Here is a 23,824-nt window from a genome sequence, read left to right as displayed (position 1 = left end):
ACTACAGATACATAATTTGTTTCTCCCCTTTGAGATTCGATAATCTCAATTAGTTTACAGGCGAACACGAGACATTCATATAAGTGAAATCGGGTCGGGACGATGATAACAAATTGACTCGTTAAGGCCGAGTTATTATAAAGCGATAGATAACTGAGATTATATCCATTTCATATACCTTTTTGTGGATTAAAAAGTGAAACTTATTAGCGGGTGACAAACTTGATGAATGAGGAATCTAAGATAGGATTAGCTTGATCAAAATAGTTACTAAATTCCGAATGTAAAATGATCATATTTTAATGAATATAGACGGGATGAGCTCGGGAAAGAAATTGCGGGTTCAGACTTGTCCATTTTGCCCTTGCGATAGGACCGGCCTTGATCGAGCCCGTGAGCCGTCGGGCCCCGGAGACCTTCGGCGAGCGACGTCGGCGGCTTTGGAGGGAAGCTCCCACGTGTCAAGTTTTCTCTCGGTCTCAGCCGTGGTTGGACTGTTATCTATCGAAGAAAAAGGAAGTGGGAGGGATGTCAGCATCACTTTTCAAACATGGAGTCCTCTTGTCTCCTCATCAAAGCCCATGTCCAAAAACCAGGCGAGCATAGATAGAGCATAGGGTAGTAATAGTGTTGCTCTCCACGTATGTTTTCTTTCTTTATATTAATAAATTACCAATCGGCTTTCTCGTCGAAATAATGATTATAGACATGTTAGCTTTAAAAACCCATAGATATTACATTATTCTTTGCAAATTACATTAAGAGTTCATTTATTTGATTGAAAGTATTTTCCGATAATTTGTCTTTCGAATTTTTGGCCTAAAATGACAAGTCGACCAAAAACACTTTTCGATCGACGAAAAGATTCATGCATAAAATCAAGAAAGTGAATTTCCCAATCTTAAGATGTGAAAACACTTTTCGGAATTGTTCATCTCGAATTTTATCTAACATTTTATTTTTGGATAACTTTTTTAATGTTTTTATTGTATTTTCTTTTAGTTCCTCATTCTTTTCCTTTTCTTTTTTTTTTTCCTCAACCGGTCTTAGGCTTCGATGATGGCCGGTGACCATCCGCAAGCGTGGGCATGCGAGGCTCGACCTTGCCGATTCACGCCTTAAGTTTTCTTTGAAGTGAAGGAAGTACGATTGTCTTATCAATAGTAGAGACCCAATCGGGAGATGTTTCGCTTTCTTCCTTCACTTTCTTAGAAAAGGAAACTCTTTTTGTTAGTGCACACTTGAGCAATATCGAGCGAGATCATACCTCGCCAGGCACGTAGGATGATTAAAAAAAAAGAAAAAAAGAAAAACAAAATTGAAAAAAATCACATAGGATGATTTGTCAGAAATGACACTCAAATAATCGATTTTACTCCCATATATAACTTAAATGAGCGAAAAAAAGGTTACTCCTATTGTTCTTATCCCAAAATATTGGCTACAAATCTTTGAAACAATAATTTTCCGAAAAAGGGATGCTCTGAAAAAAATTTTTCAAAAATGATTGCTCGTATCACTTGAAATAACAATAAGAATAAATGCTCTCATTGTTAATAGCAACAATCTTCGTGTGTGATAAAAATATTTTTCACGTATTCATTTTTTGTAATCGATAAAAGCGGATATTTTTTAAAAGAATATTTTTAAATCGTTTATTTTTCTTTTTAACGAAACAAACGTAGCTTTAGCGAATTTAAAATTTCCCGGAATAAAAAGGTTTTGTAATTGGAGCAAAGCCACACTGAATTGCCTATTTGCCTATGTGGGACGCGATCCTACTCGTGATTGGAGAATATCGTGGGACTAAAGCAATCCAAGCAAATCTTTCTCTAGATTAATCTCGACTTCGACGCCAAAACGGGGCTAAAGCTTTTGACATATGGGAGGCTCGAAAAATATTTTTTTAAAGTTCGGAAGCCCGCAACATATGGCATAGAGAAAAGTCAAAAAGAAGGAGGAAAAAAAAAAGGGAAACAAAAATTCGAAAAGGCTTAGTGGTGTCTAATCATATACGTGGACAAAAGGTACAAAGTTTTGTATTTACTCGTGGGGAGTTAGGTGAGGATTGATAGTGAAAATTCAGCTAATGTATTATTAGCTTTATTCCGCATTAACCCCCGTTAAAAATCAGACAATATTTATTAATTTTTTTTTTATCGTAAAGATTGCTTTCGTGAAACAGTTCGAATTGATGATGAAAGCGGAAGCTATCAAGAAGGTTTCATGTTCATTTTTGGCACCGCACATGTTGGTACGACATAGTTTAGCCCGAGGTTTTTTTTTTTTTTTTTTTACTTCATGAATAACGACGAGTCGTACCGTGATTTATCTTCCGGTAATTCGTCTGTTCAATCGAATATGGCGATCGAAAAAAGGGAAGGAAAAAGTCTGCAAAGCGAAAGCGAGTATTACGAATCGATCCGATCTATTCGATTCGGCATTTTCTTTTGTCGCTCGGTTTTTCGCTTTTGGCATAAATTTGTGGGGAAAGAACATCAATTCGTAGGCCTAATTGCTTTTTGTGTAATGTTCTTGTCGTCCATTGATCCCTATCTTTTTTGCTTGTAGAGATGTGATATACAGCTATTAATTGAATCCCATTTCGTATCCATCCTTTGTTTTCTTAGCAAGGAATCTAGCTGTCCGATGTAGAGAATAAAACCAGAGAGAAACCACCCATGAAAAAAAAAATAAAAGCGAGAGAAAAAGAGGGTGTAAAAGAAAACAAAAAAGATATTCTTTTTAGTGGTTTCTAAGAAATTCTGATTTTGGGAATATACTTGATTGCGTGGATGTTGTGTCCATGTGAAATTCACACCCCATAAGATTGATCTAGTAATATACATATACACCAAACAGTAATTTACCTCGAGGGTGAATTTCAATAGGACCGTATCGAAAATTAAATATACCAACTAAAGTGAAATTCAGATGGCATAGAAATTTAAACACCAAGTAAAATCACAAAGTAAAATTTGTATTGCTCGATTAGCTAGGGTTTGATATGCAATCCCCGGCTGCCGCTGCCACTCTTCCTCCCACCACCATCGTGGTTGTTGGACGGTGACGATAATCTCTCCTTCTCTTTTTTCAAGCAATAATCCGTCTCTTTTGTAGATTATGACAGGACATGTGTAACACGACAACGCATGATGATGAGCTGATCTAACCTGCACTCGGTGCATGCGAGCGCAAGATAAGTAAGCTGATATCGGTCCATTCATCCGATGGCTTGTGCATCTTGGGCTCACACACATCCAATGCATGCAAATTTATTTTTCGAGGCGGTCCCATAAGAGTGCGTGAATGCATAAAAGGCCTCGTGTCGGTTGTCCATCCGCTCAATAAACAAGATTAGCGAGTAACCGTGGAAAAACCCTGATCGTCCTATTTGTTGATCTTGGAACGGAACAAGAAAGTAGTTGAAGATGGATATCTAAAAGTTTGATAACGACACTATGTACCTATAAAGTTAAACAAAAAAAAAAGTAACTCTAATTAGTCGTGGCTATGTCCAATGGCCCTTTTGTTTCAATGTAAACGAGAGATCTTTACTCCATTGTCAAATGGATGAAATATAGATTGTTATTTGTGGAAATTAGTCGTCAATATTGTATATATATGTATATATATATACCTATAGTTATGTATATATAATTATATATATTCTGGGTCCTCTAGTTCAAAAAAAATAAGCATATAGTATTCGTCTTCATCTATAGAAAATTGAAACATTCCTAAAGTCCTACTTAGTGTGTGTATTGTTATCTGCTGATATTAGTGGCTGTATAGCCACTAATTCAACAATAGACCCCTATATTAATGTTGACTAACATTTTTAAGGGAAAATTATCCAGCCGGATCTAAACTTATTGTACGAATACCGATAATTCTAAACTTTTCAATTTTATCAATTTGGTTTTAAATTCCTGTGCGAAGTTCCAATGTGGTTCCTTCATATCAATTTTTTCGGAAAATCTTTGACATGGCTATTTAGTCATTGCCTATTAATTCTTCCTAGGGGGCACGCTGCCATGTAGCGAGAGCTAGATTACCGTGTAAATTATAAGATATATAACTTTGATTTATTATTATTCGAAACGGTAGATTATGGGTAAATAAATGGAAATTTTTGGGTTAATACCATGAAAAATCCCAAATTGGTATATATGTAACAAATTTACCACAAACTATTTTTTGATCAAGAAAAATCTCAAACTGGTACAATTGTGACAAATTTACCTCAAGCTATTTTTTTTATCACCAAAAATCCAAAATTGGTATAGTTATGACAGATTTGTCCTGGACTATTTTTTTTTACCTTGAAAAATCCCAAACTGATACACCTATGACAGATTTACCCTTCGTTAAATTGAATTAATACGGCGAAAAATTCCAAACCGATACACATGTGGCAAACAGAGGGTAAAAATCCCATAACCGGTACACTCAGTCAATTGCAATGTGTCATACAACTTAGCACTTTAACGTTTAGATTTAACGAAAACTAACGAAGGGTAAATTTATCACGGATATACCAGTTTAGGGTAAAATTGTTATAAGTGTATCAGTTTGAGATTTTTTTGTTGTTAAAAAATATAATTTAAGATAAATTTATCATAAACATGCACCGATTTGGGATTTTCTGTAGTATTAACTCGGAAATTTTTTAGTGGAGTAGATAGTGATTATGAAAGTGAGGGGTGGTCCTATTGACGCTCGTGTCAAGATAGCAAAAGAAATATGGTAGTTGGGTGATTGAGATAGTGGCTGCATACAGTTTTTCTGGTGCAAGCAACCATAATAAGACATAATTAGGTTTTTGATTTGAGAGCTTGGAATAACACGTGGGTGTATAGTCACTTTTTGATTTTATTTTACGACATAAATAATGAAGCTAAGTGCAATTAATTATAGCTGCAAATAATTGCTAATTTGGCTATGATTGTCTATTCCTTTTTTTTTTTTTTGTGGGGCCTTTTTGGATCCCTGTGATTAAACAGTTATTCTGTAATTAGATCTCCTAATTCACGTATTAATAACCACGAGAAATTTATCGAACATGCACGAATAATACGGGAATTATTTGGTCCCACTCATTATCAATGGAATCAAGGGAAAGCTTTTCTCCCCTTTTCGCCGAACTTGCTTGTATAATGGAAAGAGCTGCCGATTTATCTTAATTTCCGAGCATTTTTTTTTAAAAACTATTCCAATTTAGACCGCTAAAACCCCCTAAAGTAACAATTAAGAAAATATTAGCCAACATCTTAAATTTTTTTATTAACCAGGCTGGCTTATTTGCTCTGGTTTCTTCGGTAAAACAAACAAGGAAACCCTAAGTTCAACATCATCCAGAAATAATAACAACAACGATAAAAGAACATTATCACGAACAAAAGGATCGTAAGTGGCCACGCTCGGTTATGAACTTATGACATTCAACGGAGGAGCTCGTTTCTTCAAAGTCAACCGGTAGTCAACGCAAATGAAAATCATTCTTGCCATGGTATCCAAAGTTAAATTCTTGTGTGGTGTATATAATAGGCCGGGCGTGTCCAAGGGGCTCCCACTTCGTGAGTCAATATAATCGATGTTTGTTTGATTTCTTGCGTTCTGACGGGGATGCACGTTAATGTGGATTTTGGTCTTTATACATTTCAGGCGACAGACCTTATATGTTATATGATATTCGAGAAGAGGTATCTGTATATTTCGCACGACAACGTTTCCTTACCGCCGGACATGCACCACGGTAATTTCTTCTTGCCCAATTCATTTTTAATAATAATTTTTAAAATAATAAAAAAAAAAATATAAAAAATTATAAATTATAAAATAAATTAAATTTACATTGTAATAAAATATAAAAAAAAAAAAAAAAAAAATCATCGGCGAATATCTTATAGAATCAAGGACTTCTTTTTACCTTTGAAACCCAACTTACCACAAAGAATCGTCGCTACCCGTGCGGTACCGTGGCGGTGGTATCTCCAACATCATCGCTAAAAAATTCGTCGTTCACGATCTAACTCTTGGTGTCGATATTTCGCCTCGTCCAATCGCCGACACAAGCTGAGCTGACGCACCAAAATTAACGTATGCTTAAGCACTCGGTTGCTAATACACTCGCGGCAGGCAAAAATATTTTTGGGATCGCTCATTTTTCGCGAAACAAACGGTTTCCAACTCCCGATTATGTTAATAAAAAAAAAAACTAAACTAAAGAAGGGCGAAGAAAACACAGCCATTTGCATTAAAAGTGGCGCTAACGTGCGGACACGGAAGACGTGCGGACTTGGGTTTCGGAGTTAGGGTTTGGTCGTGTAGGAGGGAATTCGGACCGGAGGCACAGGAAGACGTCACTGTCGCAGGAAGAGCATTCAAACATCATTTATTTACTTGTCATTAAATAAACATGTTTGCTAAGTTAAGCATCCCTCCCCCCTTTTAATTAAACAAAAAAAATTACATTATGTTATCTATTAATGAATCATTAATAAAAACGTGTTTTGACTCTAAGTCGTCTACGGGGTTTTGATGGGTGTAGCGAATTTAGATGTGGTTGAGCTGATCTATCATCCATCCATCGATCCATCGCATTTTCTGCGTCAAATCAAAACAAAATTCATCCAGATAATCCTTTTTTTTTTCTATAATTCGATAATTATTGTTTTCTTTTTTATTTTTTTTTTTTTTTTTTATGTTTTTTTTGGCGAATATGCAGCCATCTCAAAGATTCTCTGAGGTTTCTTAATCATAACTCCGGATGGGGTGGAGATTTCACGCTTTCCAGATTGTATCTTATCTTCGGGGCTGGACCCGGTCGAAAATTTGAGCTTCCTTTTCCTGTTTTTTTTTTTTTTCAAAATTCCTGCAAATTATATATATATATATATATATATATATATATAATATGGGAGCGAGTAGATAATAAGTATATCAATACATTATAAAATAATTACGAGTGAAAAGAAAAAGATAAGAAAAGTCGCATAAGTCATTTTACACAGATTTCTACATTTAATTTGTAGCTCCAAATTTAAGTTTTACAATGGACGCACGCAATTTGGATTAACTCAAGGCGTTCCGCTCCGATTCCATGTGGGATTTGTAAGACCGTTGTCAATTGTTCTAAAATCTCAAACCGTCAGATAAAGACGTAATTTAATATTTAATGATTTTATCGGCAATATATAGATATTGAAATGTTAATTCACGTGCTATTTTTCCTTTATTGTCCGAAGTTCGATAATGAAGACAAAAAAAATGAAAATGAAAAAGAAAAAGAAAAAGAAAAAGAAAAAGGAAGAAAGAAAGATTGTCAGTCTTTTTGCATTTTAGATAGCTCTGATCGAACGGGGCCGTCACTTGGATGAGGTCATGCTGTCGTAAATTTGTTCTTTATTTTATTTATTTTTATTTTAGCTGTTCCCATCATTTATGGGGGCAATTTCTTTTTAAGACCCCATATTTTAAATATTGAAATGTCCTTTTTTTTTTTTTTGTGTTTTTGGGAGAGGGGGGGACTCTCCCTCCCAAAAGGCAAAAGCGATGCTAGCGATGGATGGTTGTTGTCTTTTCCAAAATGCCATTCAACAACAACCCATCTTCCCAATTTTTGGTCGCTTCCCTCCTCACCTCATTATTCCTTTTCTTTATTATTATTATTATTATTATTATTATTATTATTATTATTTATTTCTCAGTTTATTTAAGGAATTAAAAAGAAGAAAATAACCCCCTCCCAAAAAAGAAAAAAAGAAAAAGAAAAAGAAAAAGAAAAGAAAATATCGTTTCTAGCAAAGCGAGTAGCACGGACTCGTCTGTGGAACTCGCGTGATTCTAACATCTCCTGGCCCATTAAAAAAAAAAAAAACAAAGAGAGCCATTTTTCTCTTCACGCCCAAATTTTATGACCATTCTGCCCTCCGCCTATCACCATTCGGCATTCACCACCACCAGTAACAACCCCCCCTCCTCTCTCTCTCTCTCATGAATGACCCGCACCGATCTTTTTGAGTGTAACAGTGAGCCGAAGGCAAAAGAAGAAGCAGAAGCAGAAGCAGAAGAGAAGAGAAAGGCTCTTGGGCTTTTGAAGATCTTCTTCTTCTTCTTCTTCTCGACATACTTGGTCTCCATAGGAGAACCAGACAGCTCTCTTTCTCCTCCAGAAAGAGACCAACAAGGAGAGGAGAGGGGAGAAAAAAGATCGAGTCTTTCTCTCGCCACGACCTCCGTGCACCGCCATCGATTCCCAGGGTCCTCCTGTGGAGGTGAGCAGTTGTTTATTCCCTTCTTCCTCCCCTTTTCTTCTTTTTTTGCAGATCAGATCAGAGACTTTGGAGCTTCTCTCTCTTTCTTTTTGAAGTTTTCATGGTAGCATAGGAGGAGGAGGAGGAAGGAGGAGGTACTATTTTCTCTCGGGCTTCACTTTCCAGGAAGAGATCAATCTCTGCATTTATTGCCTGCCTCCCGCATGCTTTTTGGCTTCCCTTTTGTAGCTCCCTCCCTAAGTATCATCATCATGCCCCTCTGAAACACTTCGCCAACACCACCAAACTCCAATCTCCCTCTCTATCCCTCTCTGGTCATGGATTCTGGGAACAGTAGCGCGAGCTCGCAGTCCTCGGGCGGCGGCGACGACGAGCCGTACCCCTCACGCGCCGACATCTCCTCCCTCTTCAACGCCGCCGCCGCCCTCTTCCGCCCACCACCACCACCACCACCACCAACGCCATCGCTGCACCACCAGCAACTGATGTTCGACCCCTCTTCCGTGCTGTCCAACTACTTCGACCCGTTGACCCGGTCGGCCCCGCCCGCGAGCCCGCTGCTGAACTTGGACGCCGCCTGGCCCAGGAGCCCGAGACCCGACCCCAGCTGCACCGATCTCGGCCTCCCGTCGCAGCAGTCGCCTTTTCTGGGATTCGGCAGAGGACCGCCGCCCGGTGGCGGCGTGGCTCCGGTCCAATTCCCTCTGGCTCAGGAGGGCTCGAAGCCGGTGCAAGGTCAGGCCACGGCTTCGTCGGCCGCCGACGACGGCAACAACGCCGGGAACGCCAACGCCCCCCCTGCGCGGAATCCCAAGAAGAGATCGAGGGCGTCGAGGAGGGCGCCGACGACGGTGCTGACGACCGACACAACCAACTTCCGGGCAATGGTCCAGGAGTTCACCGGGATCCCGGCGCCGCCTTTCGCCGCGTCGCCGTTCCAGAGGAGCCGTCTCGATCTCTTCGGGACCACACTGCGATCGGGCCACCTCGACACGTCCTCGTCACCGCCACCACCGTATCTCCTGAGGCCGTTCGCCCAGCGGTTCCATCACCCTCCTCCGACCTCTTCGTCGACCCCGTCGTTTCTGGGTCCTTCGGCGATGCTCGACGCCTTAGCTTCGTCTTCTCCGGCGGCGACAACTAGTAACACCAACACCACCAACAATGAAAACGTCCCTTCCGGTAACACTTCGGCGACGACCAACACTAGCACTGCTACTAATGCAGCTCCTCCATTGCCATTTGGCCTCTTGAAGCATCCACAGAACCTGCTCATCAACATGAACGCTCAGAACCCGATTCTTGATTTCGGAAACTCCCTCTTCCAAGCCTCTCTCAAGTACCCCAACCTGCCCGGACCCTCTGCAATCGACGGCGCGGCCGCCGATCATCACCCTCATTCGAATCTCCGAATAGGGGCCTTGGAGGACTTCGTGCGGCCGCCTTCCGCCGAGACGGAGAACAACGACACGACTGCCGCAGCGACGAACTGGAACGACAGAGGAGCTGGCGACGGCGGCAATCACCATCAAGGATTGTTGAGCTCTCTTGGAGGCGGCATTACTGGCAATTATGGCGACGACGAAGATCATCCCCGGAGGGCGACAAACGGGAGGGTCTTTACCTACTCGGGCAGCGACAACAACCCCTCGGCGCCGGATCGTTTCCACGGAGATAGAGGCCCGGAGGCTGCGGCCATCGGCGCGAGGAGCGAAGGTATGGTCGAGTCGTGGATTTGCTCGTCGGATTAGAAGCTGATCATAGGATCCATAATCATCAATACCCAATTCCCTAGAATCAAGAAAAAGGAGTGTAGGGATTGTTACGCATGTTATGAACAAGATGATCGGACGAGGGACGTAGCTGAGGAATGTGATGCAATCCCCATGCATATCGTTTCCCCTCCCCCCCACCAAAGAAAAAAAGACGAACGTCACACGGATATAATTTTTCACTTCTTCTCTTTTCTCTTTTTACTTTCTACTTTTCATCTGTAAATGATAGCATCTTGGCTTGAATCCAATCTCATTCTTCCTCCCCATCTCAAAACTGCCTGAACATCGTCACTGCACTACTGCAGACAAAAGAGAAAAAAAAAAAATGGTTTCTTTCGTTGTTTCCGATGATGTCTTCTCCTCGTAAAAAACTGCTGTTCTTGCGTTGGACCAAGAATCGGAGCATGCGAATCAGGGCGTAGGAAATCTACATTAAGCGACTCAATGACGAGTTAAAATCTGGTTTATGTTGTCATCTCGAGGAGGAAAGGAAGATGGTGGCGATGGTGGTGGTGGTGCAACGGCGGCGAATGGCTCGAAGAAGATTTCATATTTTTTTGTTTGTCGTGTGTTTGTTTCGATGAGCTCCGGTTTCAAGACCGCCTGCTTTCCGGAGTTTAGAATTATATCTTAATGATTTTTTTTTAATTATTATTCGGTGATAAAGGGAGTTTTGAAAAAAAAAAAAAAAGAGTTGAAAAATTGTCATAAATGGAGGGAGTGATTGGTGGCGGGATTAGAGGGTGGATGGTGAGCCGCCGCAAATCTAAATTTCAGGATCTTATATTATACTTTTTATTATTATTATTATTATTATTGTTGTTGTTATTGAATCTTGTTTATTGTTCGTGTCACATGCGTTCCCAATTGCCCTCGGAATTATCTATTTCTATTGCGATCTAATATATATGTACATGTATATGTATATGTATGTATAATGTGTTTTATTGTTATTTGAGTTAATCGATGGAGGGTAAGGGCCGGGGAAGCACCAACATTTTCTGAGGCCTCCGTGTTGTGTTGGACGCTTGTCGGACGCCGGCACGTGTCCGACAAGCGCCCCGACATATGGTCAACAGGTGTCGGATGTCCGACACGTGGCCGGTGCTCGGGACATGCTAGCTACGCGAGTCCCGCATCTCGACACGCGCGGGTCAATTTTAAATATTTTCTACGAATTTAGGATCACAATATAAATAATCGAATGATTTGAAAAAAAAATGTTTCAAGAGATTCTCCATCCACGGAGAAAAAAGAAAGAACCTGGTCCTTTTGATAGTGTTCTAAACTGGCAAACGGAACATTCCATTATTTGCATTATCGGAGTCTTCATCTTCACTAGCCCCAAAATTAAGGGAAATATTCAAAAAGGGCCCGAACTTCTCTTAATTTTTTCAAATAAGGGCCCAAAGTGAATTATGTTTCAAATAAGGGCTCGAAGTAATATAGTACGTTTCAATTGAGGGCCCGAAGTGGTTATAATGTTTCAAAAAAGGGTCCGGCTTGAAGGGTATTTTGGTTATTTCACATTTTAATTTTTTTATTATTTTTTTTCTTTTTCTTGATTAAAAAAAAAAATATGCACAAAGCGGGAGGGCTGCCCCTCCCGCCCGTGGCCGCCCGCCGCCGGGTGGGGGTCGGCGGGCGCGGCGAAGGCCGGCGGGGTCGCCGGCGACCCCGGGCCCCCCACGGGCCGAGGCGAGGGCCTCTGGCCCTCTCCCGGATCTGGGTGAGGCCGGCGGTCCCCGCCCGGATCGGGGGTCGCCGGCCGTCGCCCATCGCGGGTGGGGGGTCGCCCGGTCACAAGCGGGAGGGGCAAGCGGGAGGGGCAGCCCTCAAGAGCTTCGGAGACGGGCGCGAGTCCCCCGGGCGGCTTTGGTGCGAGCTCGCCTCCGAAACACCCGAGCGAGCCCTCAAGAGCTTCGGAGAGGCCATGGAGGTCGACCGGGATCCGCATGCGGTGGTCAGAGGCTGCACAACCTCCTCCTCCTCCTCCGCCACCGCCGCCGCTGCCGCCGCGTTATCGGCGAGGGAGCATCGCCTAGAACCCGCTTCCTGCGCTCCCTTCTCTCGCAATGGGAAGGATCGGATTCGGTGCCCTTCGAGACCAGGGAAAGGCATCTTTCCGGGGAGGAGCTCCACGAGCTTTACAAGCCCTTCTTGCCCCCATATGAACCTCTGCTCTCGCATCGCAACAACCCCGTCTCATCTCCTCTTGCAGTTGAAGGCGCGAAGAGCTCCTCGAGTGCTAATCTGATGCAAAAGAGGCCATTTCAGAGTGCTTCTGCAATTGCTCCTCCGCCTCCGTTCAAAGCAAGCTCTCACGCTCCCGGATCCAAGAAAAGGTACCATCTTTTTTTTTTTTTTGAAACAGATAACAAAAATTATAATAAAAAAAACTAAATAAGTAAAAAGACTAAAATACCCTTGAATCAGGCCCTTTTTTGAGATTTTAAGGCCATTTCAAGCCCTTATTTGAAATAGTATTCACTTGATACCCCTATTTGAGAAAATATGAGGACTTCGGGCCCTTTTTTGAAACAGTGTTCACTTGGGGCCCTTATTTGAGAAAACATGAGGACTTCGGGCCCTTTTTTGAATTTTTCCCCAAAATTAATATACTTAAGTCATATACTCGGTCGCTCGAAGATTAATATACTTGACCGGCCTCAAACAAACTTAATCGAGAATTCTTAACGAAAGAAGGAAAAATTCATCGCTGATATTTTTATTATCATGTATATATACAAATGCGTTTTAACGTGTCGAAATTTCTTTATGTTTTTTTTTTTAAATGATGTGTTGTGTGGTGCGCGCAGTGTCACGTGTCGGGGCTACTTAGGTAAGGGCTTCTGCTACGGATGCATGAATAATTTAAGTATTCATTCTCTATCTATGTCTGTAATTAAATTGGTATTTTGTATAATAACACGAATGCTTTGTTGCATGTCCGTGGAATAAATAAGCAAAAGTCGAAGGCATATCTTGACGGCCGCTGTCCCCAGTAGAAGTCATACCTGATCACGGAGGGATTTCAGCTGTCTGTTAGGTGCTTCAAATATTTAAAAAAAGGTTTAAAAAAAATGAAAGAAAAAAGAAAGTTAGAGTCAACTGAAGATAAGAAAAAGAATTAAAATGAATTCCAAAGTTTTCTATCGGGGTCGTATATCTAGCTACTATTATTTCTACTTGGTCTATCTAAAGTTTTGGCATAGTTATTATCTAAGTAGCACCGATACTAACACCGACACCCGACATACGACACGACACGCCGATATTTCATTTCTAAAAAAAATAGAGAATTTCAACACGTTATGATACGTTGTATATCAAATGTATATTTTTATATATTCATAATTATATAAAAATATCTGTGATTTTTTTCTTCTTCTTGTGTTAGGGATTCACGATTAGTTTTTTTTTTTTTTTTATGACTGTGTGTATTACTTTTAGGGTGGCTGGATAAACGATTTAAGTATATATATTTTTGATAAATCTACATTTTGACCCCTAATTTTTTAAAAATGCTTAAACTTGACCCCGTAAGTGTCGAAATGGCATGTCGAGATGTTGGACTCACGTTCGATGGCGTGTTTGGAGCACCGACCACATGTGGATCGCACGTGGAGAGTGTTGGAGTATCCGCCACGACAAGGAGGCCTCCGAAGAATGTCGGTGCTTCTTAGGTTATTATATCGGAGTTTTTTTTTTTTTTTTGCATGTTGGCTATTGAAAGGTTGATATGTGAATAAATTCGGTTAAATACTTGAGTCTAAGTACACAAGTCACCCATTGGACGGTGAATACGTTAAAAGTTCTTTAAATTGGCGGTGAGTCTTATTAAAATCTTGGAGTTCATGTCTTTCTTGTCTTGGCTTGATCTAAATTAAGTTTTAAGTGACATGTTTTAAACCTACAAAGAGCGGAAGAGTGGACGATTGTGCTCATACTTTCGTGTTTTTTTTTTTTTGACACGAGTGTCATCCTTAGAATTTGTCATGAGACGAGATTGATGTGATCCATACAAAATTACTGAAAAAATTAACAAAAAAGTCTTAAACCTTTTGAAAATTTGTCATTTTAGTCCTAAACTTTTCAATTGTATCAATTTAGTCCTAAATCTTTTGAAGTTTTGCCATTTTAGTCCTAAATTTATTATTTGAGTAATTGGCCGAAAGAACTAAATTGGTAATCTGTTAAAAGGTGCAAGACTAGTTTGGCAAATTATTAAAAGGTTTAGGATTAAATTGACATAATTTTCAAAAGGTTTAGGACTGAATTGGCAAGTCGTCAAAAGGTTTAGGACTAAATTGACACAATTGAAAGGTTTATGATTGAATTGACACAAATGCAATAGATTTAAGATTTTTTGGACAATTTTCCCCAAAATTACTCCTCAAAACATACGTGTGCTTGACGCGATTCTTTACGGGAAAAAACGGTTCCTGCACTTTTCGTAATTGTTTTCGACAATCGGGTTTCAAAGCATGTTGTGAAATTTTAGAATAAGGTGATTTGAATCCCTTGCAAATAGACCGATCTCGGACAACCAAAGTGACCCTTTTCCTTATATGCATGGACGAGTGGCCCGCGCCACATCCCAACCACCAAATCTCTTGGAGTGTCCACTACTAAAGTTTTTTTTTTTTTTAAGGTAATAGTTAAGGTTATAAGGGGTGACTAAATTGAAAATCTTTTCTGGAGATACCTATTTTCCTGGAGAAATAGATAAAATATCATGACATAGTGACATCTCGATACCCCTAGAACAGAAAAACAATTTCTAAGAAATCCAACAAATCGAAGAATTGGATCTATGTACGACCGATCACACCGACTAAGAAAAAGTATTCTGTTTTAGATCGACCCCCTCTAAAAAAAGTTGAATTAGAAAGAGAAAAAAAAAACCCAAAATACAAGGTTGACGTGTAACTATAGGAAAGTATAATTTGGTTCCCCAACCAAAAAAGCAACAAAAAGCACGACACTTAATCAAAAACCAAATGATAAGATCACATCTTTTTAGAACTGAAAAAACTCTGAAACAAAAGCCAGTCGACCCCCCTCCCCCCCCAAAAACAGTCATCATGATGACATTTGCCAAAGGCAAAGGCAAAGGCCGGTGATGCGTTTCATCCCCGAAAGTGAGTCTTCTTTCTTTCATTTCAGTGTGTTTGTATGTGTGATTGATAGATCATGATCTCTCTTCTCTTTTCTCATATGTGTAAGCAAGTTCAATTATGCATCCCTCTGCCTTTTTGGGTACCTTTTGGTATGATTGAAAGAGATGGGAAAAGAGAGAGCTTCAAAAAAATTTGAATCTTTGGGAGCAGTTGTAGGCTATGATGGCATATGATATGAGATCTTTCTTGGGTTTTTTTCTCTCCCTCTCTTTTTTTTTCAACAAAAAGATTGAAGAAGACAAAAGAAAATTTGGGTGACCTCTTTTTCACACTATCTTTTCAGTTTCAGGTCTTAGCTTTTGGGCCAAGGATGGACAAATGAAGCAATGCATGATATATTATTGTAGTCATGGGGATTTTGGGGGATCTTAGGGTGAATCTTGAATCACTTCCTTTTTTTGATGGGGGGAAGCATTGGGAGGGGCTGGCCCCATGCCTGAGGGCAATGATGGCTCTCCTCAGCTCTCCAATTGTTGTAACTCATGATTCATCTCCGGCCCACCGGACCCCCCCGGGGGGTCTATCCCCCCGCGAACGGTAAGTCTAAGGCCGCGTCATGGAATAGTTGCTGGATGCAACTGGATATCGAGACGATCACGGTCGCTGAAAGATCAACAGAGTGCTTGAAGAGTAATGTGCGATTCGTTTGAAAGATTCTATCCGGGTACGGAAAAATGTAGGTTGCTCTCATTTTAAATTTTCAAACGGTGTCGATGGATCATAAGTTGTTTTGACTAGACAAGGTGATGTTCCACGTCTGATGTAGGAAAAAGAAAATGTGTTCGAATATTCAATTGATTCTAAAATCGTCCAAATACCATATAAAAGCTCTTGAAAGAACGTTTTGCATTTACCTAGATTAAGGCTTCGCATGACTTTTCTTAGGTGAATTAATATGCTACTATTAGGGTTAAAAAATGTTCATAATTTTTTTTATTTCATCGTGATAATTGTTCGTGATTAAAAAACAAAATTGTGTTCACAACATGAACAAGGGGAAAATTACCAAAAAAAAGTCATCAACATATTGCAATTGTGCCCATTCGATCCTAAATCTTTTTTTTGTCAATTGAGTCCTAAACATTTTGCATTTGTGCTAATTCAGTTTATCTAGATAACTTTGGTCGGCTGACGCCGACGTGACAATTTTTAATAACAAATTTTTTGTTTATTTTTTCCTTTTTCCTTTTTCCTTTTTTTTTAAGCCATGTCAATGCCGGCCATCCAAAGTCGATCGGATGGACTGAATTGTCATAAATCTAAAAGGTTTAGGATTCAATTGGCAAAAAAAATGTTTGTGGCTGAATTTACACAATTACAATAGAATTAAGATTTTTTTTTGGGTAATTTTCTGAGGCTGCAACAGTCGCGACATGAAGGTTTTACAGCAAAATATGCACGTTCAGGACTAATCCATCATGGTGACTCTCCTTTTGGACGGCCGGATCATCCGATCCGGATATTGGAAACTCAATGTTAACCCAAAGTTCTCACTCTTTACACTTTTTCCTTCTGCTTTTAACGTTTTGACATGAGTTTGGCGTAGGACTTACAGCAGCAGTAGGTAAAAAGTGAAATCCAACTAAAAGCAAAGCGCGGAAAGGACGGTACATACAGCTTCTTGGGAGAGGATACAGAGAGGTTGCTGGTCCACATCTCGAGTGAAAATGGACTGGAAAAAGATCACTAAATTGATTAAACCAGTCTCCCTCTTTCAGTCAATTTAAGAGTATTCAGTAACAAGAGCTCCAATGGTGGACGGTCCGCGACCAATCCGCCTCGGAAGTCATACGATAACGGAGTGCACGACATTTCATTGCGGTGGTTGCTGACCTGAACTTTCCGATGATGAAGTGAGCGATGCTGTAGAGGGAATCCCTTGGATGCGAGGCCGTACAGAGAGACAAGCCTTCGAGAGATCATTGAACTGATGGCTTCTATACAAGCCTGCGAAGATTCGCGAGCCTCGCGGGTTCCACATTATTCTTCGACATTCATGGAAGTTTGCTGCCTGGAAAGCAAAGATTGCTCATCGTTGCCGTCTAAATCAACCCACTCGTCCGTTCCATGATCTCTGTCGATCACGCCCCTCCCCTTCCCACAAGCCCCATCCGATATCAGCGTATCAAGGTCGGAGAATTCTTCGCCTGCATAGGGGCTGTCAACGTCGATCTGCTGCATTTCCATGAGCGCATCCATTCTGGCGTGCTCTCTATCTCTCGGGTATGTGCAGTAGAGGAAAGAGTAAATAAAGCAACAGATGGCCATCGGAATGCCCATAGCAGCATAAAGCGCCTTGGCAAGTGATGCGGCATTTTCTCTATCTGTCTCGATGTCTATCGAGTCGGATGATCCCTCAGGGATCGGTTTATACCCGTACACATGCTGAGCCAGAATACCAACCAGCGGGGGAGCAAATGATGCCAGGATGGACTCTAAAGAGTTGTCCAGCGCGTAGATGCTCGTTCTGGATTTCTCAGGGACAATCTCTGCAAAAATTGGACTATGTTCTGCGTTAGTATACTCAAGAAAATAACCTAGAGAAACATGTAGCAATGGTACATGTTCAAGCTACAGAATTGAATGAAGGTTCATCAAATAGGGATCTGACAGGCAACATCTCTAATAACCATGTTCGTGCGGTGAGAGCGCCATAGAACCTACTAGTTACACTCACTTGTTCGTGGCCGGGGCATTCCAGGATGTCCACAGCCCCATGATAAATAAAAGGAGACCATGCATGAAGGCTGTGGAAGGATCATCGGGCAACGCCAGAAGCAAAATGGCAGCTAAAGGAATGGCCGAAGCAGCACTTATCTGCGACAAGATTATTCTTCCCGAGTTGGGCAAGCGCCTGGCGAGAACATCCCCCATCCAACCTCCGAGTAGACCCCCGAGCGAGAAGGCGATGATGAAGGCCGTCATAAGGAAGGCCGTCGTACTGTGCGTGAAGCCGATGAGCTCCAACCACATTGGGGCGAATGAAAGAGCCGACCCTGAGAATTACCCAAATACACCCTGAGCCACTATTATCTGAAAGGATGGGATTCTAATGACCGATTTCGATTGTTTAACCAGGTCTTTGACATCTGACCAGAAGGGCTTGTGCAAATTCTGATCTTTAACTAGGTTATTGTCATCGGAAAATTGAGGATCACTTGCGAAGAGCTGCACCAGAACACCAACGATGACACTTACTAGTCCAACCAGGTGAAAAGCAATTCTCCAGCCGGGGATTCCTAGGAATGATGTCGAGGCAATTAAAACAGAACACAGCGACCCAATGATGGAGCCAAGGTTCCCCATCAGCTGCAGCCATCCAAACGCCATCCCGCGGTTGCCCTCGTCCGTGCAATCCGCGATGAGGGATTGGATAGCAGGTATCACTATTGCGAGCCCGATGCCATTCAAGCCTCTTGAAATTGCTACCTGGAAAACAAAAGAGAGAAATTACTAAACACAGCAAGGTACTTTGCAATTGCATTTACATACAAGAAATCCCTCGATGAAAGACAGAGTCATTGCTGAATTAATTCGACGTAAACGGATGATTTGAAGATTGAGGACAGAGTGGTGTAACTCCATGCTCTCCGGACCGATTCCGAGGACGACCTACTGAACTGCGGGATTCATAACTACGTCATCGAATGCTGATTGCGAACATTCGATCATAACTTATCAATGTCCATACCAAGAACATTTCTCAGATCATTCTGTGACGCTGTACAAGTAACATTACCCATTACTAGATTCTCAATCATCAATCAAGAACAGGCAACTGAAACATTGAGAACCCAAACGCTCACCCATCGAACTAAACACAACCCAATCACTCACTCACCAAACTAAATCCCACCCACAAAGAACTAGAGAGGGAGAGTGGAGAACCTGAAGAAAAGTTGAAGAAACAGCCACGAGGAAAGTGGCGGCGGCCCAGAGGAAAGCGCCGAGAGCTATGACGCGGGCACGGTTGTGGCGGGCCGCGAGGTAAGCGGCAAGCGGGTAGCAGCAGGACTGAACGGCGGACCGGATCAGCGACAGCGACCCGAGACCCGTCGGATCCGTGTGAAGAGCAGCGCCGACCTCCTTGTACACGCCCGGAAGCAGAGACTCGTCCGCCCTCTCCATTATCGCCGCCAGATTCACCAGCACCAGCGTCAGCGTCAGCGTTTCGGATCTCATTTGCCTTGCCGTGTTGGGAAGAGCCGAGGAATCCAAAAATGGAAAAGTGCCTCGAGCTTTCCTCACTTGGGATGGCGAATTGACGGTTTGACTACTCGGGACCTGGGAGCGTCGAAGGTCAAAAGACAGAGGACAAGGCCGAGAATCCAAATCTCAATATAACGCTTAGGCGGCCATCGCCTGGGGTCGCTCGAGGCCGCGCGTGAGGTCACCTAACCTCCGGCGAGGCTAGCCGGCGGCTAGATCTGGTCTTTGGACGCTGGCGGTGATTGAGTTCCGCCGACAAATAATTTAATTTTTTTTTGGAATACATTAATAGAAATCCTTTACAAAGTGTATTTTTTTTTATTATCGAAAACTGTTAGTTCACGAAATTAAAAAAAAAAGGTATACTTTTTGTTCACGAGGAAACGTTACCGATGACAACATTAGGACTCGGTCAGATCTAGATCGAAAGATTTATGACTCGATTAATCGAACATAAAATGCCTAAGATTCAATAGACCAACGAATAATGTGTTTTAACCAAAGAAAACGGTTCGTTCGAATTACATGCGATGGAGGGTGTCAAGAATTGTATTATGTAATTTTCATGGGCCGAGCTTCTCTATGGTCTACACCATTCGGAAATTCGCTTTCAATAAGATTATAATGAAGGGAATCTTCGGTGATCCTTTTTTGAATGAGAAGTCAATTTGTACGCCACATGAGATCCGACAGATTTCACGATTGACAGGAGCCTTTCACCTTTTTTTTTTTTTTCCATAGCATCGAGGATAATATTTTCAGGTTTTGGTGATCACGGAATCTCGAAAAAACTTATCAAAAAAGTTCTAAATCCTAGCATCCTCGCCGGCCGCGGAAGAAAAAAAAATCACAAAAAAAGAATATAAAATATATTAAAAATTATTCACGTAAGAGTTGTCCGTGTCAAGTAGAACGGCCGACGTTCACGTCAATAATTTTCGGTCAATAGGACTCAATTGATAAAAAACGAAAAAATTTATGGCTGAATTAACAAAAGTTTAGGAATTTTTTTTTGGCAATTCGGAAAGAATAAACCGCTTAAAACGCACATCGATTGCGTCTAGAATCCGTAGATCTTAAGACAGAACCTAAAAAGAGAGAAACACCGCGTTTCGTCGGACGAGCATTATAGAGAGAAAAGCATCTTGTCCGAAAATGGGCTCCAATTTCCTTCCTCGCTTTGAAAGGCAAAATTCCCCCCGACTCCTCCTGCGACCCATCCCATGAAATCTCGCCCGTACACGTGGGACGCCCTCCTGATCCTACCGTCGTCTTGGCCCCACCCTCAGCCGGAGGCCCCGCACGACGTCCCTCCTCGGCCAACCAGATCCTTCACAGCCCCAGAGTGACCGGCGCCAAGTGGCCAGTCAAAGTCAAGCCCACCAACGCCCTCGCTCGCCTCCAGACATTTTTCTTCCATCGAATGCGCAGAGAAAAAGAGGAGTTCCCGATTTCCTCTGTTCTTGGAACAGCGCAAGAGCACGATGAAATCGGAGACGGTGACTTTGGTGCTGGTGAATCTGGCGTCCATCATGGAGAGGGCGGACGAGTCTCTGCTTCCGGGCGTGTACAAGGAGGTCGGTGCTGCTCTGCACATCGATCCGACGGGTCTCGGGTCGTTGACGCTGTTCCGCGCCATCGTCCAGTCTGCTTGCTATCCGCTCGCCGCTTACCTTGCGTCCCGCCACAACCGTGCCCACGTCATTGCCCTCGGCGCCTTCCTCTGGTCCGCCGCCACTTTCCTCGTCGCTATTTCCTCCACTTTCCTTCAGGTCCTCTCTCTCTCTCTTTGTGGGTGGGATTTAGTTTGGTGAGGGAGTGATTGCGTTGGGTTTAGTTTGATGGGCGAGTGGTTAGGTTGTTTTCTGTTTTCATCGTTTTATACTTCAGTTGCTTTTTCTTGGATGACAATTGGGAGGAGATGTGGATTTGGTCTAGTTCTTTTGGTTATTGAGGTTTTTCTGGTGATCTAGTAAAAGGGTACTGAGATTTAATTTTCAGCGCAGTATAATGGTTGAGCAATGGAAGCATCTTACTTCTTGTTCCGTGTTCTAGAGGCCCGGTGGTTACGAGGTTGCTTGGTTCGAAAGTTGGATAGCTCGCATAGGTTGTCGCAATGCGTGGTTGGTACCGTAATGCCCCACTTTGGCACTCTGCTAGGATGATGTAACTACGCAACTCGTGATGCCGTTTTTTGCCCTTTAGAATTTATCAGCACGATGGAGCTGAACCCATCTGGGCAGCGTGTGGAGTGATGCTGCTACTCAGTCCAGGATTCTTGACCATCAGTTATTAGCAATCTCGAGTTTATGTGGCAGTGCTTTATATTATCTGTCATTGAATGAGACTTTGTGATCCTTAAAGGAATTTCGGATTCACAAATTTGCTTTGAACCTGCTAAAATGCAGTCCCACTCCCCCCTACGCTTATTCATGTGGAGGTTGGGGCTTGAGCAATGTTTACATGTCACAAGCTCCGAAAAGAATCAGCAAGGATGAGGAAATGGAAGAGCTTCCAGCGTTCGTCGTCGGATATGATCATGTTCCTAGAAGCGTGTTGTATTAACCGTGACTACACACGAGAAGTTCATCTGGAGGGAACTCTTTGACAGAGATTTAAATGAGTTGGCATCGACCTATTGTGTCAATGATATTGTTATATACTTTGGAGGAAATGGCAGTGACTCAAACGCACAAGATCAAGTGGTTATCAAATCTGAAGGAAGAGATAAACGACTACAGTTCTCAGCTGCTTCCAAATCTTTTGCTTTCTTTGTTAAGAACGTCACTATCTAGTAGAAGTCCTTTAGTCTAAGCATTTGTGTATGCAATCACAATGTACCTTTTCCCTTTTTAGTATCATCACCTATTTGTTTTCCAGGTGGCGATTTCAAGAGGCTTGAATGGGATCGGACTTGCGCTAGTAATACCTGCAGTTCAGTCTCTTGTTGCAGACTCTACAGATGATAGCAACCGCGGGATGGCATTTGGATGGCTGCAGCTCACGGGCAACATCGGCTCCATCATCGGAGGGCTGTGTTCTGTTTTAATAGCCTCAACATCCTTCCTGGGAATCCCCGGTTGGAGAATTGCTTTTCACCTGGTCGCCATCATAAGTGTTGTCGTCGGTATTTTGGTGCGGCTCTTTGCTAAGGATCCTCGAAATTCTGATGACAAGAATCTAGCTAAAGAGTCCTTCTGGTCAGCACTCAAGAACCTGGTTAAAGAAGCCAAATTGGTGATGAGGATCCCATCATTTCAGATAATAGTGGCTCAGGGCGTGTCTGGGTCATTCCCGTGGTCAGCTCTTACATTTGCCACAATGTGGTTGGAACTCATTGGCTTCACTCACATTACAACAGCATTCCTCATGACAATGTTCATTGTCGCTGCTTCACTTGGTGGTCTCTTCGGAGGCTGGATGGGGGATATGCTCGCCAAACGCCTGCCCAACTCGGGTAGAATAATCTTGTCGCAGATAAGTTCTGGTTCAGCGATTCCTTTAGCTGCAGTTTTGCTCCTGGCATTGCCTGATGACCCTTCCACAGCCTTCATGCACGGTCTGGTTCTGTTTATCATGGGTCTGATCATATCCTGGAATGCCCCGGCTACGAACAAGTAAGCGTAGCAAGTAGATTCTATTGCCTCTTCTTGCAGGAACTTGCTTTTTCCATACATTGCTTGTCCAAATAGACTCTGTTTTCAATGGCGCTTCCCCTTGTAGCGCTGTACTTCTGCGATTCCGTGTGCCAAATTAGCAGCTTTAGTTGCTAAAATAGTTCTCCAGTTGATTTCTTGCAAATATAAACGAGCACACAGTCCAATATTTGCAGAGATTGTCCCTGAGAAATCCAGAACAAGCATCTATGCGCTGGATCGCTCCTTCGAGTCCATCCTAGCATCATTCGCTCCCCCATTGGTCGGGATTCTGGCTCAGCGTGTTTACGGGTTTAAGCCAATTCCCAAGGGATCATCCGACTCCGTAGAGATAGAAACAGATAGGGAAAACGCCGCATCGCTTGCGAAAGCCCTTTACACAGCCATCGGAATCCCAATGATGATCTGTTGCCTTATCTACTCTTTCCTCTACTGCACGTACCCGAGAGATAGAGACCGCGCAAGAATGACTGAGCTGATTGAATCGGAAATGCAGCAGATGGAGGTCGATAGCCCTCGCTCCGAAGAAAGCCTGGACGGCCTTGGTACGGTAAAGTCGAACGGCGGTTATGAGAAGGAGAGGAGCGTGATTGACATCCATTACGGAATGGAGGAAAGTATTGACTTGGATGAAAATGACGAAAGATCCTTGCTTTCGAGGCAGCTTACCTCTGTGGACGACCAAGAATGATGCAAACCTGCAATTCTTGACCCTTCAAGTA

The 23,824-nt window shown here is 42.3% G+C and overlaps 3 protein-coding genes across 5 annotated transcripts; 2 read left to right on the top strand and 1 right to left on the bottom strand.

The window, feature by feature from the left end:
- The first annotated feature begins 8,209 nt into the window (after positions 1-8,209).
- Positions 8,210-10,030, top strand: LOC115731970 (formin-like protein 3). The gene is made up of 2 exons (XM_048278392.1): positions 8,210-8,279; positions 8,398-10,030. The coding sequence occupies exon 2, from the start codon at positions 8,597-8,599 to the stop codon at positions 10,028-10,030; it is 1,434 nt and encodes a 477-aa protein (XP_048134349.1). The 5' UTR covers positions 8,210-8,279; positions 8,398-8,596.
- A 6,766-nt stretch (positions 10,031-16,796) lies between these two features.
- On the bottom strand, positions 16,797-19,652 carry LOC115738926 (uncharacterized MFS-type transporter YcxA-like). Its single transcript, XM_030671737.2, is given in 3 exon segments — positions 16,797-17,726; positions 17,915-18,666; positions 19,126-19,652. Coding segments are annotated over 3 exon segments (1,059 nt in total). The 5' UTR covers positions 19,420-19,652; the 3' UTR covers positions 16,797-17,713.
- Positions 19,653-20,799: 1,147 nt separating this feature from the next.
- Positions 20,800-23,821, top strand: LOC115738955 (lincomycin resistance protein-like). Of its 3 annotated transcripts, none has more exons than XM_048285590.1 (3): positions 20,800-21,218; positions 22,327-23,063; positions 23,279-23,430. In XM_048285590.1, the coding sequence occupies exons 1-3, from the start codon at positions 20,931-20,933 to the stop codon at positions 23,289-23,291; spliced, it is 1,038 nt and encodes a 345-aa protein (XP_048141547.1). In that variant the 5' UTR covers positions 20,800-20,930; the 3' UTR covers positions 23,292-23,430. The 3 variants fall into 3 exon arrangements, with proteins under 3 accessions (XP_048141547.1, XP_030527633.2, XP_030527632.2); XM_030671773.2 differs by having other exon boundaries at positions 23,258-23,430; XM_030671772.2 differs by having other exon boundaries at positions 20,804-21,218; positions 23,265-23,821.
- Positions 23,822-23,824: the final 3 nt, after the last annotated feature.

This window comes from Rhodamnia argentea, chromosome 1 (genome assembly GCF_020921035.1).
Source record: "Rhodamnia argentea isolate NSW1041297 chromosome 1, ASM2092103v1, whole genome shotgun sequence".
Taxonomy (NCBI): domain Eukaryota; kingdom Viridiplantae; phylum Streptophyta; class Magnoliopsida; order Myrtales; family Myrtaceae; genus Rhodamnia; species Rhodamnia argentea.
The sequence above is the reverse complement of the archived record's forward strand: the minus strand, read 5'-3'. Positions and strand labels throughout refer to the sequence as shown.

Coding starts and splice junctions, on each gene's coding strand:
- LOC115731970 (XM_048278392.1), top strand. CDS start 8,597: ATGGATTCTGGGAACAGTAGCGCGAGCTCGCAGTCCTCGGGCGGCGGC.
- LOC115738955 (XM_030671772.2), top strand. CDS start 20,931: ATGAAATCGGAGACGGTGACTTTGGTGCTGGTGAATCTGGCGTCCATC. Junction 21,219..22,326: donor TTTCCTCCACTTTCCTTCAG/GTCCTCTCTCTC, acceptor TTTGTTTTCCAG/GTGGCGATTTCAAGAGGCTT. Junction 23,064..23,264: donor AATGCCCCGGCTACGAACAA/GTAAGCGTAGCA, acceptor ACGAGCACACAG/TCCAATATTTGCAGAGATTG.